Source organism: Gymnodraco acuticeps, unplaced genomic scaffold (genome assembly GCF_902827175.1).
Source record: "Gymnodraco acuticeps unplaced genomic scaffold, fGymAcu1.1, whole genome shotgun sequence".
Taxonomy (NCBI): Eukaryota; Metazoa; Chordata; class Actinopteri; order Perciformes; family Bathydraconidae; genus Gymnodraco; species Gymnodraco acuticeps.
In genome coordinates this window covers 599,882-615,578 of record NW_022989855.1, presented here as the reverse complement: position 1 = coordinate 615,578, position 15,697 = coordinate 599,882, and the positions used below count along the sequence as shown (strand labels likewise).

General features: G+C 39.1%; 1 protein-coding gene across 1 annotated transcript in view; it reads right to left on the bottom strand.

Moving 5' to 3' along the window:
* Positions 1–2,238: 2,238 nt before the first annotated feature.
* slc9a1a (solute carrier family 9 member A1a) overlaps positions 2,239–15,697 on the bottom strand; it is a 38,371-nt gene continuing 24,912 nt past the window's right edge. Inside the window, 7 exon segments of the mRNA XM_034239886.1 lie at positions 2,239–7,551; positions 7,553–7,680; positions 8,734–8,815; positions 9,482–9,583; positions 10,987–11,113; positions 13,437–13,613; positions 14,110–14,180. Of these exon segments, the coding sequence (XP_034095777.1) occupies positions 7,393–7,551; positions 7,553–7,680; positions 8,734–8,815; positions 9,482–9,583; positions 10,987–11,113; positions 13,437–13,613; positions 14,110–14,180 (846 nt within the window). The 3' untranslated portion in view covers positions 2,239–7,392.

Below are 15,697 nucleotides of genomic sequence, written 5' to 3'. Positions count from 1 at the left end.
GGTCTCACTAAAAAATATATTAGAAAGCTGCAGCTGATTCAGAACGCTGCTGCTCGAGTCCTCACTAACACTAAGAAAGTGGATCACATCACTCCTGTTCTGAAGTCTTTACACTGGCTTCCTGTGTGTCAAAGAATAGATTTCAAAATACTGCTGCTGGTTTATAAAGCACTGAATGGTTTAGGCCCAAAATACATTTCTGACCTCCTGCTAAATTATGAACCATCCAGATCTCTCAGGTCTTCAGGGACTGGTCAGCTTTCTGTCCCCAGAGTCAGAACTAAACATGGAGAAGCAGCGTTCAGTTATTATGCTCCAAATATCTGGAACAAACTCCCAGAAACCTGCAGGTCCGCTGCAACTCTGACTACTTTTAAATCCAGACTGAAGACTTTTCTTTTTGTCGCTGCTTTTAATTGAAACTGAGCCGTTGTGTTCATCAGTAAAGTGGAACTTCTGTGTGAACTATTCATATCTTAAACTGCACTGTAACTTTTTATTCATGTACTTTTTATTCATGTATTTTTTCTTTTAATGTTTCTTTTATTATCTTTTACTGTTTTGAAATGCCTTTGTCTGAATGTCTTTCATTTTTGTAAAGCACCTTGAATTGCCTTGTGTTGAAAGGTGCTATATAAATAAACTTGCCTTGCCTTGCCTTACACGTACCAGCGTCGGGACTTCATGGGTCTTGTCCAGCAAAGGGTGACACAAGTGTGACCGCTCTGCTGTCATACCATTTGACAGCACAGATGTTGTGGTTGGCCTCCACTCGGATGTCAAAGCTTCCTCTCCCTTTTTTCTTCAAGCTCTTCTCCTCTTCAAGGTTACAGTTCGGTAAGCGCACCTGCCTGGCTGTTCCCACATAATGAATCCCACGATCAAGGAGCTTCACTACCAATGAGACACAGGTGAAGTAGTTGTCTGTGTAGATCTTGTAGTTCTGACCTTCTGGAAGCGTGGAGGCAAGCTTCATCACAACATCACCTGACAATCCAAGTTCAGACTTGGCTCGTATCCCATTGACACTGCCTTGGTACACATCAAAGTCACAGATCATTCCAGAGATTCCAGTTCTCACCCACTTTCTCCGTTTTGGATGGCAGCAATCACATCCATGCACTGAATCCTTTGAATCTGAATCCTATTTACATTGTACACTTGAGTCACACAATACTACCTGGCTTAGCCTATTATCATAATAAAAAAAGGAATACCTACACCCACACATGCAGGTAAACCAGTTCAACACAATGCTGTCTGGCTAATGATCATACTAAAAGGGATACATCCAAGTGTCCCAACACATTTCAGAAAGAACTGTTTTCGTCAAAATCACATTTGATGAATGTATTCCACAATAACTAAATATGTACATGTTCTAGACATTGTAATAATCACAAAAACATTTGAGGCATTTTATATACTTGAATCTGACACATCCAGTCCAATAAAACAAAGAGATGTTGCTCGTTTGAAGATTCGGAAATTTGAAGATTCGGAAGTCCTGCCAGAGGGCAGGACCTATAAACACATGTACCGCCCAATAGCATTGTGAGGCTGAACAAAAGGACCGTTTGACTATGTGAATGTAGTCTTTAAAAAAACAAAACATTTACTGACATTTTTAGGATAGCTTAAAGTAATGTTGTAAAATTACAACAGTGGGCCTTGCAGGGTTAAAGGCACACCAGCAAGAGTACATACCTGCAAAGTTTTTACTTTTACAGTTATGTCTAATCTAATTTAATTGATGCTACGTTATATTTCAATATCACAGCATTTAGCTGACAGCTGTAGTGCGTAGTTGCAAATTACGATTTAAAAAACTTAAAAATCAAGTACATATTGTATAATGTATAGTATAAAAAGGTGTACTTAGCCAATGGAAGGAAACTAAACTACAGCCTGGTTGTAGCTGCACCTGGAAGTAACAGTGGGGTTTTATATACAAAACAAAGAGTGAATAACAAAAAAAGCATACAAAATTATAATCCAATCACATAAATTATAGGAACTTTGAAACTTTGAATTTAGGGATTTTAGCCTTTGCAGTGCACACAAAGCTATATAACACACTACAGGAAAGGGAAAGCCCAACATGCGTTACCGTGCCTCTTTAAGTATAGTCCTCAGATTAAAGGATACTGAAAAGCCTTAACTAACTTTTATTAATGCTGTTATTTGGTCGAAAACAACAGATACATCTTTCCGGAATCATGAGACGTTGACACATCATTGCTATAAAGTAAAACTTTAATTTGGTATATAGTTTATGACGTTGTTTCTCTTGTTAGTTCACTGGTCATTACAGGAATGGAATGCTGAAAGCTATAGATTAATCAACAAGAAAGTGCACACGTGTTAACTTTCAAATTCAGATTTGTACATTATTATAATTAATTTCTAATACATTTTTCTCTTTATATATATATATATTCCCATTTATGTGTATATAAAACAATAAAAACCTCTTAATTATTGCAATTGAAATTGACACATTAATTCAAACACATGAAGATGAATAAAACAGACAAAGAATTAAAGGGAAATATAATCCACTCTTAAAGGTGGGGTAATTTTGGAGAAACCAGCTCGAGTGCGCTAGAATTTGAAAATACACAGCCGGAAAAAATCTGCCACTTCCTTACAGAGCCCCTCCTCCAACACACACGAACGCACACATGACCAATGAGGGCACCAGATAAGTTTGTGCACAGATGGAAGGCTGACAGGCAGGTAGGCCATCCAGTTATTTTAGCCGGGCCGCCTCAGATGATTGGTCGTGCTTTTTACAGTACTACGGCTTCCACAGATGACGTTTTTTTATGTATTTATTGTCAAAGCTTTTAATATATTCATTGCTATCGGGATGTTAAGAGCATTCCATGGAATATAACAAAAAGTGTATCTCGAGCCGGTCTCTCAAACTTACCTACCCCACCTTTAAGTCATAGCATTCACTGGGATTTAAACCCTAGCTTCTCTGCTTTCGGACTGAAAACCCCAAACACCCGCTTATCAGGCCCATCATGAAATACATCCCTTTTCCCTGTGATGTGTCACCTGATAATAACCATGCACAATGTGTACACTACATTAAAGCCACTTATTGCTCTCTTCAACATCGGTGTTTTGAGATAAAGGTCCAGCTTTGTTAAAGTGCTCGTTGTGGTGTGAAAATGTGGAGAACGAAGAGGTAAAGGAAGGAAGAAAACAGTCTTTGGGTGGAGTAATGACACTGTGGGGTCATTGTGGGATGACGTGTGTGTGTGTGTGTGTGTGTGTGTGTGTCATACTGTAATTACTGCCTGTAACTGGAGAGGGTCAAATGGCAATGTAATTGTTTGCCTTTTACTGCTAGGCCAGTCAAATCCTACAGTACTGAAAGGAGTTGTTGCATGTGTCAGCAGAGCAAAACCAAATTAGTGAGAACAGTTTTCTGAGCACACATAATTGTAGCTAGGGTTTTGGATCGATGTTTTTCCCAAATTATTTTTGTAAATAATGTTGACGTGTCGTGCCCATATGTACATTAAAACAGTTTCCAGTTGAAGCGATTGATTTTCCATTTCATACTGCCTCCTTTAAAGATCCCCTCCTGAAGCATTTTCAGTGTAAGTCACAAATAAGGTTTGATTAAAAAATGCTCACAAAGATAACTAAAGGACATCTGCTTGGTTTGTTAAACTCAGACTGCTGAAGCCTCATATGTTCACTTAGACTTAAAAATGCCTTTTCAAACAGAATGAAGACTTTTGAAATTGAACCCCACTTTTCTCTCTAGTACGAACAGGTGAAACAGCCCAAAAAACATTATTTTGATGTACATACAGTAGGACATGGCACAATGATTGTATTAAATGTGAGAGTGTAAATCTATCTACTAGTTATTTACTATAACAGAAGCAAGTTTTGTTGTGCTATGCTCTGCTGAGTGAAATGTATGGTTTCCTGGGGAAAAACAATACAAACAAAAATCTAAAAACATGCAAGAACCTCAGTGTGGCTTTCTGAGTTGTCTGCATGCAAGCTGCTTGTAGCGGATGCCTTAACCTTTCTTTTCCAAGTGGAACAATCTAAGTCTTACTAGCTGTAAATGCTGCCTCTTTGAACTCCACAGTTTAAAGTTTGGGTGATAAATGCATTTTGAGTACAGTTAAACAAACAAAACCCACAGTTAAGCCTAAAAACGTTTGTAAATCACATGGAGTGATGTAATGCACATGTGTCCAGATAAAGCATTTGACAATAAAAACACAGTACATATATATCCATGTGTAGCAAAAAGAATTAAACAACAAAGCAGTTAAACAAATGAAGCACACAGTATAGAAAAACGTAAAGCTGAAGTGAATGCTGGTGAGGCAACAGTGTGTGTAGTTCAGTTCGGATCATTCAATGAACACAAGTGCCAGACTTAAAACATTTCAGCGCTGTGGAGAGACATCCAGTGTAGCAAAACAAAGGCAATATGACATTATAATACATGAATACAATGCAATAGGTTCTTCTACAGGCTGTACCGTATGGCTTCAGATTAAAGATTTCCTGAACCAAACATTCCCCCACGAGGTTTGAGAATGTTTGCCCAAAGAGATGCATTTGGTTTGAAAAAGAATAGTATGGAAATAGTGTTTCTGTTAATCTTTTGAAATGATAGTCTTTGGAATAATGTAAAGTATTCAGGGATTTAATTGTCTGTTGTTTTGAGGATTGTTTTAATTCCAAAAGAGAGGAGTTTGTCCCCTTATATTTGATCACATCCCCCAATATGTATTTTGGGAAATGGGCAACAAACTGACTTTAAATGGAAGTCAAATGGACGATACTTTAGAAATATTCCTACCAGCAGCAAATTAAACGACCACTCACAGACGGAGAGGAAGAGTTATCAGAGCTTTGAGCTGCGGGAGGATAAATGAAAGCATAAATCATACGCTGCGTGTAAATATCTCTGTCCTTTAAGCAGCGATAAAAGCAGGATTTAAAGATGGAGGGGGAAAGCGTTGCATGTCATTCAACTTGTCACTTCTGGCTTTCAAACAACCCTTCTCTGTTTGAGCCAATCTCGACTGCGGCACTTCTACACACGCGCTGACATTTCAGACAGTAAATTCAATTTGTACCAGACAGGGAAATTAGATGCTTAAGGCTCTGACCCCCCCCCCCCCCATCACATCTGCACATCTGGATTTATCCTCGCTAAGTGAACCATAGCAACAGATGCTTCAGAGAAGAATAGAGCAAAACGTTTCTGCTCGTTCCCCTCTGCTGTAATGTGAGCCTTCAGGGTGAAAGAGGATCAGGTTGGTTTCAATGGTCGCTAACAGATAGAACACTGGAGCAGTGAGAAGGATTGTGTTTCAGTGATGAAGTTTGCTTTCATTAGGAAGTTCTTTGGATGGCCTGTAGGAGGGAGGAACTACTCTCTTCCTGCACTGAATTTATATAATAATCATTGTGTGAAAAGACCTACTTGTTCTCCCGTGCTTTTGCAGAAGACGTATCAGTCTATGTTTTCTAAATTGGGGTTTTCTATATTGTTGTGTTTTAAAATGTTTTTACATCATGAATGAGGGTTTTCACTCTGAGTATGGTTTTATTGTCTTTTGCTTTTACATTAGTTTCTTTTTGTCCTATCTTTTTTATCTAAATGTATTTATGCTGCTTTTTTATATATATATTGATGTGCATCACTTTGGTCAACTCTGTTGTCTTTAAATGAGCTATATAAATAAAGTTGGATTGGATTGAAGGAGTACTTGTCGGGTTTACAGTCAGTTTTTTGGGCTGTGACACACAAGACGTTCAATTGGACATGAATCAACAACTCATACGATTGATACGATACTCTAATTCACTGAGCAGCCGTGTATAAAAGATACAATATTTGACACACTGTACAACACATTAATTAACGTATTCCTGCCTGCAGATAACTCTCCTTGCAAAAACTCTTACAAACTGTTTTTAAGAATGTGTATTTGAATGCCCGTGTTGAATTTTAGCTTGGATTTTCGCAGTGGTTTGCCTCAATGTGGTGCAAGATTACAAGACTTTAGTTTTAAAGGGAATTCATAAATATAGGTTCTCATAATTCATTTATATATTTTACACATCTTTACTGCATAGAATGACATTTTTTGCCAGGATATGCCTACATTCTCAAGAGGTTTAGAGGTGTGGATGGATTGTACAAGCTACCCTTCACTTGTGTAACAATCTGAGCAGTGATGGAGAGCACAGATGATGGAGAGCACAGATGCTTGCAAGAAAGTGAATATGAATTAGTTTGAAATTATAAAACCAGGCATTAGTTTAAGATATAAGAAGTGTGAAGTTAGATGGACACTTATTCTATACATCTATATTAAGAGCGACATCTACTACTGATAACTCGACCTTTAGTGAGTTTTAAAGGGTGTTTAAAATGGAGGTAAAACATCTACACCGAAACGTGACATGATGACAACATGGGATTTCATTTCAGAAGACCAGGGGAATCAAGCATGAACAATGACATCAAAACATCCGTGCTGCATCACTTTCTGTCTCACAAGCTTCCCAAACACGCAGCTTTACTCTACGGTTGGAAAAGCAAATTCCTTGACACAAGAGTAAGGAATTTCTCACATCCAGACAACTCGCTCCACAGCCGATAAACAAGGCTGCAGGTCTGTAAGCACGACTGAACACATCTACACAAACGTGATTTCAAACAGAACCCCTGAAATAAATAGAACGCAAGTTTAAAATGCACCGAGTGAAAGGTTTTACATAAAGTAAGGCAAAATATCTGAACCTAGCTACTATTTCAAGTTTGAATATCCAGCTATTTCAAGTGACAGAAACAAAGAAGAGTTTCAGTGAGATGTTGGATTAAAACAAGCACCTTAAACCCAATATTTGAAATGAAAGGATTGGATGAAGCAGTTTGCTTTGTTTATCAAATGTAGGCCTGGATGCCCAGAATGTCTCAAATAGAGACAGAATTAAAAAAAAATCACGAACAAACAAAAAACCCAACACTTATCCAGTCATTAAAAAGGAAGTAAAACTAAAAGGTAAAAACGACATTGTCTGACACTAAAGCAGTCCAAGCCTTTGGTTATGCATAGTTCTTTGTTGAATGTCTCAGGCTATCAACCATAAACTCCACCGTCTCTCAGATAGCAGCTGTTCGCATCCGGTCTTAGAAAAATAAAGAGCAATGATAAAAACAAACTAATGGCTCTTCTCAGACTCCTTTTGCTTTGTGTGTCTGGTTTCCGTACAGCGTTAGCAGTTTTGGCTTGATTGGTTTCTGAACCAAAGAGAATATTTGGAGCAGTGAAGCAGCCGTCTCTCTGATTAGTGATGGGGGGGCTGACACCTCCACATCCAGCTGGATCAAGCCAGGAAGGGCTGGTCCTCCTCCTCCTCGTCGGCGCCGGGCCCGGGGTCGCTGAGGCACCTCGTCAGCTTCTGAGGATCTTTGCCATCGGCTCCCTCACCTGTTTTGTGAGGCCTCATCATCAGGCCCTGGTCCTCCTCCCTCCTCTCCCCCCCCCCGCTGCTGGCCGGCCCGTCTGAACTCATCCATCACGTTGACGGAGTCCGGAGACTGAGGGGAGGCCAGGTCCACCTGGAAGGTCGGCACACTGTCCGACTCCGGCTTGGCTCTGTAAGACTGAGGGTCTACGGGCAGGAGGAGGACATGTTAGTTAGCTTCATGAAGAAGGCTTTAAATACGTTTGTCTTCATTCCATGAGCGTGCATGAAAACACAAATAATGGTGGGAGAATGCAGTCAACACACAACACAAATCTACCAATGTACAATCACTGCACACACAGGACAACAGGGGGCTTCAAGACCTTTCCAAATATTCACTACACAACAGAAATAATGCCACAACGATTTACAATGCAGCACATGCTGGAAATGATTTCACCTGTAGTTAAGGTTCAGTGTGTTGGATTTAGTGACATCTAGTGGTGAGGTTGCAGATTGCAAGCAACTGAATATCACTTTGCTTTTCCCTCATTTTGCAAGTATGTGATCCAAACAATGAAATTCAGACAGACAATAGCACTACCACAGAATGTTAACATGGACACTAATACTGTTCAGGTGGTTATCTACTAATTATTTCTGCCAATAATTCCTTACAAATCCTACACACTGAACCTTTAAAATGTCCAATGGGACGCTGACATTCTATAATACATCATGCTTGACTCTAATCTAAACAGCAGGGTTTGTTTCTCAGCTATAATGAATCATCCATATGTGGCCATGTCATGAGATCGCTTTTGTTAGTGATGAATAATTAATGAATGTTACCAAGCAACAGGATTGACACATGCATGTTAGGATTGCTGTTGGGTTATCGAGTCAAAATGAATCTTCTCTACACTCACTACATACCTGGACCGGTTTTGTTTCCCTTTTGCTGCTGAGCAGGTTTGAAATCAGTATCTTTGCCTAAAATGAAACCACACACTGGTTTACATGCTGGCAGCCTCATGCAAACATAATTCCATCAGGGGGTAAATATCTATTTCTGCAGCAGTGAACAGTCGCGGTGCTTCCTGCAGTGTTTATTGGTTTGTAAAGCCTGTGAGCCCGACAAAATATAACGTATCATCGCTTTGGGTGTCGTCAGTGACATGGAAAACGTTCTGCTATCGTGGTGCCTTTTAGTATGGAGTGTTTGTGTTTGGCTGCAGCTAAGATGGATGAGTTTACCTGAGGACAGTCTGGCTCTACACATGGTGGGGGAGTCGGGGGGGGCAGCAGGCACCGTCAGGTAGTTGTTCATGTCTTTAATCTGGGAAAACACAGGGAAAATATATGTTTTAAAATAAACACACAAGTTGTTTTCACAGCAGCCCAACTAAAGCGTTTCAGAGATTCATCATTAATCAATATCTTAGAGGCGCTTCATTAAAACTATTTGTTGCTTTCTCTGCAGGAATCCTCTCGAGTCTGCACTGGCTTCTAGCACATTTCATTTACCAAAAACAAGAGTTGGTTTTCATTATGTAATTACAGGCTGATGGAACAGAAGTTTGTGTTGGAGACACCTAACTGCGTGAATACATCAGCCCCCATTTGTGTCGAGGAAATGAATTATGGAGACTGAAGGTGGACTTTAATTGGAATATAAATCATAGTTTTGGCTGAATCATGTAACTGCTGCCGGTACAGAAGGAGAAGAGCTGCTCCTCCTCCGATTTGGATGTGTTGTACTTTTCTTCCTGCATTATAACATCTTCTGTTATTCACCAAATAAAAAAACAGTCTCTGTGTACCACACCTATCTTATTACAAATAGTCTCCTTTGGCGTTGGCTAATCAACAGAATGTGTTTTACCTTTAGCTGTGCGTGTGTCAATAACATTTGACACAGCAGGTTGGTGCCTCAGACTGATTGTGATTTGAGGCATTACCCTCACAGAGACTGATAATATCATATTTATAATAATAATCATACCTTCTTCTCCAGCTCGATCATCTTCTGCTTCTTGATGAGTAAGTCATCGAAGCCATCCTCGAACGGATCGGCCACCAGAGTGTGTCTGTTGTAGGAGCGCAGCTGAGAGAGGAAACACAAATCAAACAACTCAGTTTATTCTGTTCCCAGGATATAGACTTCACTGCTCCCTGTGGCAGCTTTTGACATTTAACTGATGAGTATTACAGATGTAAGTAGAGGATGAGGATTTGTTGGTATACTCAAATAACCTTTAGTATAAAGAAAAACGCTCACAGAATAATAAACCACAATGATAATTGAATGATTAACGGATAGAATATATATAAAATAGAAGGTTGTGGCACTGTTTGTTTCTGTTTATCTCAAGGCCCTGCAGAAAATATGTTAAAAACAGTCCCTGATGACCCCAAGGGAACATTGATGTTTTAAATCAATGAGAAGTCTCTCGTTAAATCAATGACAATTTTTCGGTCCCTACAAATTTAAGTCAGAATTGGTGAATGTATGAGTAGAGCTACTGATTTAATTCTAACTCTGTAAAATCAATACTATAGTCTAGGGCCTCACGATATATCGTGTCGTGACGATAATCGCGATATGCGATCGCATTTTATTTTTTAGGACGTGCGATATTAAGTAGGCAAACTAACTCAAACACGCCATGTTCCAATTATAGAAGAATAGAATAGAATTCCTTTATTGTCATCGCACCAGGTACAACGAAATTTAAAAAAGCAATCCTCGCAGTGCATTAAAACGATATATATAAAACGAATAAATATATATCTATATAAACATATACACACATAAACATGCTCACACATCCATACCAACATGCATACATGCCCGCACATTATTTAAATACAGTTTACAATATAAAAAACACAGGGATGATATTTTGCATCTCTGATGTCGATCAGTTAATAAGTTAATACAACTATTAAAAAGTAGTGCAGTTGCAAGTTGTAACTGTTCAGTTCAGCGTTTTATTTTGCTGCTTGCTACAAAAGGAAAACTTGCGTGGCTCTCATGTCAGGGGTACTTGAGTGAGTGACATGCAGGCTCTGCATGCACAGCAAACCACCAATCACCATCAAAGCAAACGGACCCGGTGATTAGAGTTAAAAACACTGAATAAAGTAGTTTCATGTGTTTCTCCAGGGCAGTTCGGCGCTGCTAACCGAGCTAGCTCAGCTTGTTGCTCTGATAACTTAAGATCCAGACGTCCGCGACTAAAATCCTTCATCCGGTTAAAATATAGTTAGAAAAATACCAATTGTATAGCATTAAAGTTCAAGTAAGGATGCTTTGCAGAAAAAAAACGGTCTTTTCTTCAATTCCTGTATTCTTTCATATCGCAATGTCAAGTTTTTTCCAATATCGTGCATCCCTACTATAGTCCCATATAACCAGTGAGAATCAATATGAATAGTGATATGCTCTCAACCCCCCCCCCCGTTATATAAGGCAATACATCTTTATTGCTCATAAAGTGGTGTTACCCTCAACCGTGTCCTCTGCAGGTTGCTCCTGAGGATTTTCCTGATCTCCTCCTCTCGGCCTTTCGTCAGCTGGGACGGAGCTTTCTCAGCAGGCTTGGCAGGAGGAGGCTTCTTGGGCTGGATGTTCCTGATAAATATAACACAAGTTAGGATTATGCGTGTTTGTACTACAGACACACATGACAGGTGACACAGACAATAACAAAACCCCAATTATCTTAAAGGTCCCCTATTATCCGGTTTTTCATCAATATATGATAAGTCTCAGATATATACAAAACATGTCTCTGAAGTGTTTGGCTCGAAATACCAAACAGGTCATTGCAGCATCCCATAATCCCCTCTGTTTCAGCCCTGTTTCAAAAGTGCTGATTCTCTGTCTGTTACTTCAGATGAAAATAAGGAGCCACAATGGTGCTCTAGGAGGAGATGCAGGTGATAAGGTGTGTGGGGGGTGTGGGGGGGGGTTACCTTGGTTGGTCATTGGCTAATGGTTACACAAGCCAAAAAATCGTTATGACATCATAAAGTGGCCAAAATCTGATCAGATCGTTTTCAGACAGGTTTTTATATAAATGGATCAGGACAAAAAGAGAGAGAATCTTTGTTCCTGAAACTTTCAGAATCTCTTCACACAGTCTACACATGGTGATGTATAAAAGACATGAAAAAGTGGATTTTGCGTAATAGGTGACCTTTAATTATTTTCTCCTGCTATGTAATGATCAGAAGACTAATAGCTAGTGGCTTGTTAACTGTGAAGTATCAATATTCTTAATGGCCCTGTTGAATTCATTCAGCTGACAGGTCTGACCTTATCTGTTCTCGTGTTATCGCTTCATTTGATAGAGGTAGAGTAAAAAAAGAAAATATTATTTATACTGGGATCATCTAATTCTCAACACTGCAGATCTCTACTGATGTATCAAACTATCTTCAGCTTTTACTTACATTTAGTAATAAATAACCAATGCACACCTGCTGGGTGTTAAGACTGACCAACGCTAACAATTCATCACTGACTAATTGATACTGCAGATGTGTGACATGAGGCGTAAACAGCTGCTTTTTTAAAGGTTACAGCATAAAAGCATTCTGAATAATGAAAAGCAAAGACTCCTCATCTTGGTGCATTCACACATGACAGAGACGATCATTCAAATGCTGTTAATGTAATACTAGCTGCTTAGAACTAACATCCATTAGCCGGTCTCTCAATCAAAAGTGATTTTAAGAATATTTAGATATGGAAAAATTGAATAAAACGTTCAAAATAAAGCCCTTGACGTATTATAAATCAAACAAAAGACTATAGAGTGTGGTATTAAACAACGTATGAAAGAGGAACTGTTACTTCCTGTTCCATGTAAAGCTTTGACAGAAACTACTGCGGTTAAAAGGGTCCAGATGATTTTGAACTGATTACTATGCATTAAGAAGACATTTTACTTAATCAGAAAACACAAAGTATTAGAAAAAGAAATAATCGACTGCAATGAAAATGTTTTATAATTACAGTGTATCAAATTGCTTCTGTCAGCTGTTTCTGCAGATATATAGCAAGTTTCAGCTCATTAATTAGCAGCCTAGCCCACATTTTTAGATTTAAGGTCACTCTCAAAGCTTGTTTTTGCTGAAAAAGTATAAAAACTATACTGGGAACTACCTGCATAACATACGGCAATAGAGAGTGACTAGCTATAGATTCAGATATTTCCCCAGGAGTTTGTAGAGACAAAAATCTGAGCTAAAAGTGAGTGAATTTTGTTTAAATAAATAACTTTTAGCTTCCAATTCTTCCAATTCAACTTTTAAAACATGATGACATATTGCTGCCCCCAAGTGGCGGTAACAATCAGTAAAGCTTTAAGAATTCGGGACAGTTGGGTATTCTGAGAGGATGACAGAAGACAGAGTGCAGAGATGGCACAAAAGTACACACATCCTTTACTCAAGTAGAAGAACAGATACTCGTGTTTAAAAATAAAACTTGTTTACTCAAGTAAAAGTAAAGAAGTATGGGCTTCGAAATGCACTTAAGTAAAAAGTACCCATAAGTACCAACTGTTTTAAAGAGTAACCGACCTCCCTTTATATTAATAGAACAATAATGTAATTGTTAGCTAATGAATGTTTCTTCTTTAGAGAAGAGCAGGAAATGATGGATACACGGATCGTGTTCAAATCAATAGGCACGCAATGACTCTAAAGAATAATGATCACGCCACCAAACACACATTCAAACTAAAGTAACCAGCCTGTGTTCAAAATGTAAGAAGTAGAAAGTACAGGTATTTGTGTTAAAAATGTAAGAAGGGAAAGTAAAAAGTCGTCAGAAAAATAAGTAGTGGAGTAAAGTACTGGTACCAGAAACATTTACTTAAGTACAGAAACAAAGTATTTGTACTCCACTACTTCCCACCTCTGACAGAGTGTATGCTCACACTTACTGCATGGAAACAGTGGAAGGCATAGCAGACGGCAACTTGAATCCTCCTCCGCTCTCCACCATCTCAATGGCCTGTTTGAACTCCATCTTGTGGTAGAAGGCGATGAGCTGTGGCTCCTTGGAGCGCTCGCCTGCAATCAGGCACTTCTTCACATACTTCTTGTTGAAGCGGTTCAGTCTGGGAGGAGGAAATGAGTTACAGATGAGAAGAACCACAAGGGAAAATCAGACATTGAGTAAGAACATGACAGAGAGGTTGTACATCTCTAATGCATATTGGAAGAAAACAAAAAGGAAACGTTTAAAGTGGCAAATAGACAAGCAGGTTGTTTCAACTTAACATTATGAAGTACATGTTGAACGCACAATGTAATGGCAATAAAACAATGACACCATCAGTGTTAACATTGGTTACGCCTCTCAACAAAATGCATTGTCCTGTGCAATTTTGCCAGCTTTCTTCTAATAATTGTAGCTAGCATTAGTTCCTAAAATCTCTTAAATTTGGTAGATGATGTCATAGACTTGTTTGCATCTTGGAGTCATATATGCTTAGCTCAGTGGTTATGTCAGTGACAGCATAGGCGAGACTGACTGTGCACTGCGTAAGATGAGAGGTCGAGCCGGAGATAGACTGCGATTACTCTGAGCAGCGTTAACTGTATAATCCATACTTGTCCTTCCAGTGGTGGTGTCCATAGTGTCCACAAATGTCCTCAATTCCAGTCAGGAGGTGGTCCAGGAACTGGGGAGAAAAGAGGCAAAACGGTTTTTAAAAGGAGACTGACAAACAAATTAAAGACTCATCTGACCCTTACCTTCTCTGTGGATTATTTTTATTTATTTTGTAAAACAGACCTAACAAGATACATAAATGTCCAGTAAACTAACCTACAGTAGGTCTAATAAACACAACTTCCCAGGGTCCCATGCTACATCTGCTTTAGTACAATATCAAAAGGAATGTTGACAAAGACTTTCTATGTACTTTTTCTTTTTCCAATGTTTTATATGTACAGTACTTGGAGACAAAATGTTTGTTTTCTGCTTTAAAAACCATAATGTATGATCACCAATGTTAATAACTGTGATTACAGATGCACTAAGGCACCACAGACATTACATTTGCGTCACCACAGTTACCATTCCTCCAGTAACACCCCCTCCCAGCCAACATCATTACTAACAGCAGCAGGTGAGCAGCTATAAGACTGAAGTCGTGGGAGAGAGCCAGAAGCACCCAGCTGACTGATGGGACTGCGCTCATTAGCAGTGGCTGCACGCCTGCTCACTGGAATTTATAAATGCATTTGTTTCTCAGACCGCAGCCCTGGTGCTCTGACTCAGTCTGTAGATGCCTGTCTGACATGCAGCGTTACTATGGAAACAAGTCATTAAGTGGAGCCACATCATTTACCTCTGCTTGTCAGAAGAGACTGATATATGTAACGGCTGCACAGCGACGAGGGTGGGGGTGAAACGGTCAGTTTGCAAAAGAGGCAACTTTATGCTAAATAGTCCAGAAGCTCAAGGGTGAGAATATACAGCATAATGTTAGGATGCTCTCCTGGTTACACTGAACCTGAGTCCTGGGTGTATTCCTCTTTAACTACGAACATCTTGACATCTCCTACTGCTTTTATATGATTATATGTAACTATGGATTCATTTTCTTGTCAATTAATGAGCTGATGTATTGATTTATCTTCTTAAAGTTCAAGGTAATGCCTCCATATATGATATTTTTTACCTATAAAAACAAGATATTCAGTTTAATATGACCTAAAAGTGAAATTTGAAAGGTGGGAAAATGCATTTTGTGCCTTTCACATCCTAGACTCAGTTACAAATACATCAAGTTAAATCACAAAAAGCATCTGCAGTATCTTTGTGGGACAGGTATGAATTTGGTAAATAATTGAATAGCCTCGAAACCAGATGACTGGGTAGCATTTTATTTCTGATTTAATGCTTCGGTGTGAGCAGCGGGAGTGCGTCCTCAGGTCATATCACCGGTGGTTTATGGTGGAGGAGAAGCCATTAGGAGAGCCTGCTCTTCTAGCCCTGAGCACTGATGACTAACTGCAAAGCCTCAGAGAGGTACAGTGTGTGTGTGTTTTTATCTGAGCCGTATTTATAGCTTTACATAACTCGGGACTTCTGGATTAGAACCAACAATTGTATGTGAGATAGTGTGTTCAAGTTAAAATTAACTAAATGGTAAAATGTTAATTCTTTGGATTTATATTTACCATGCTGGAA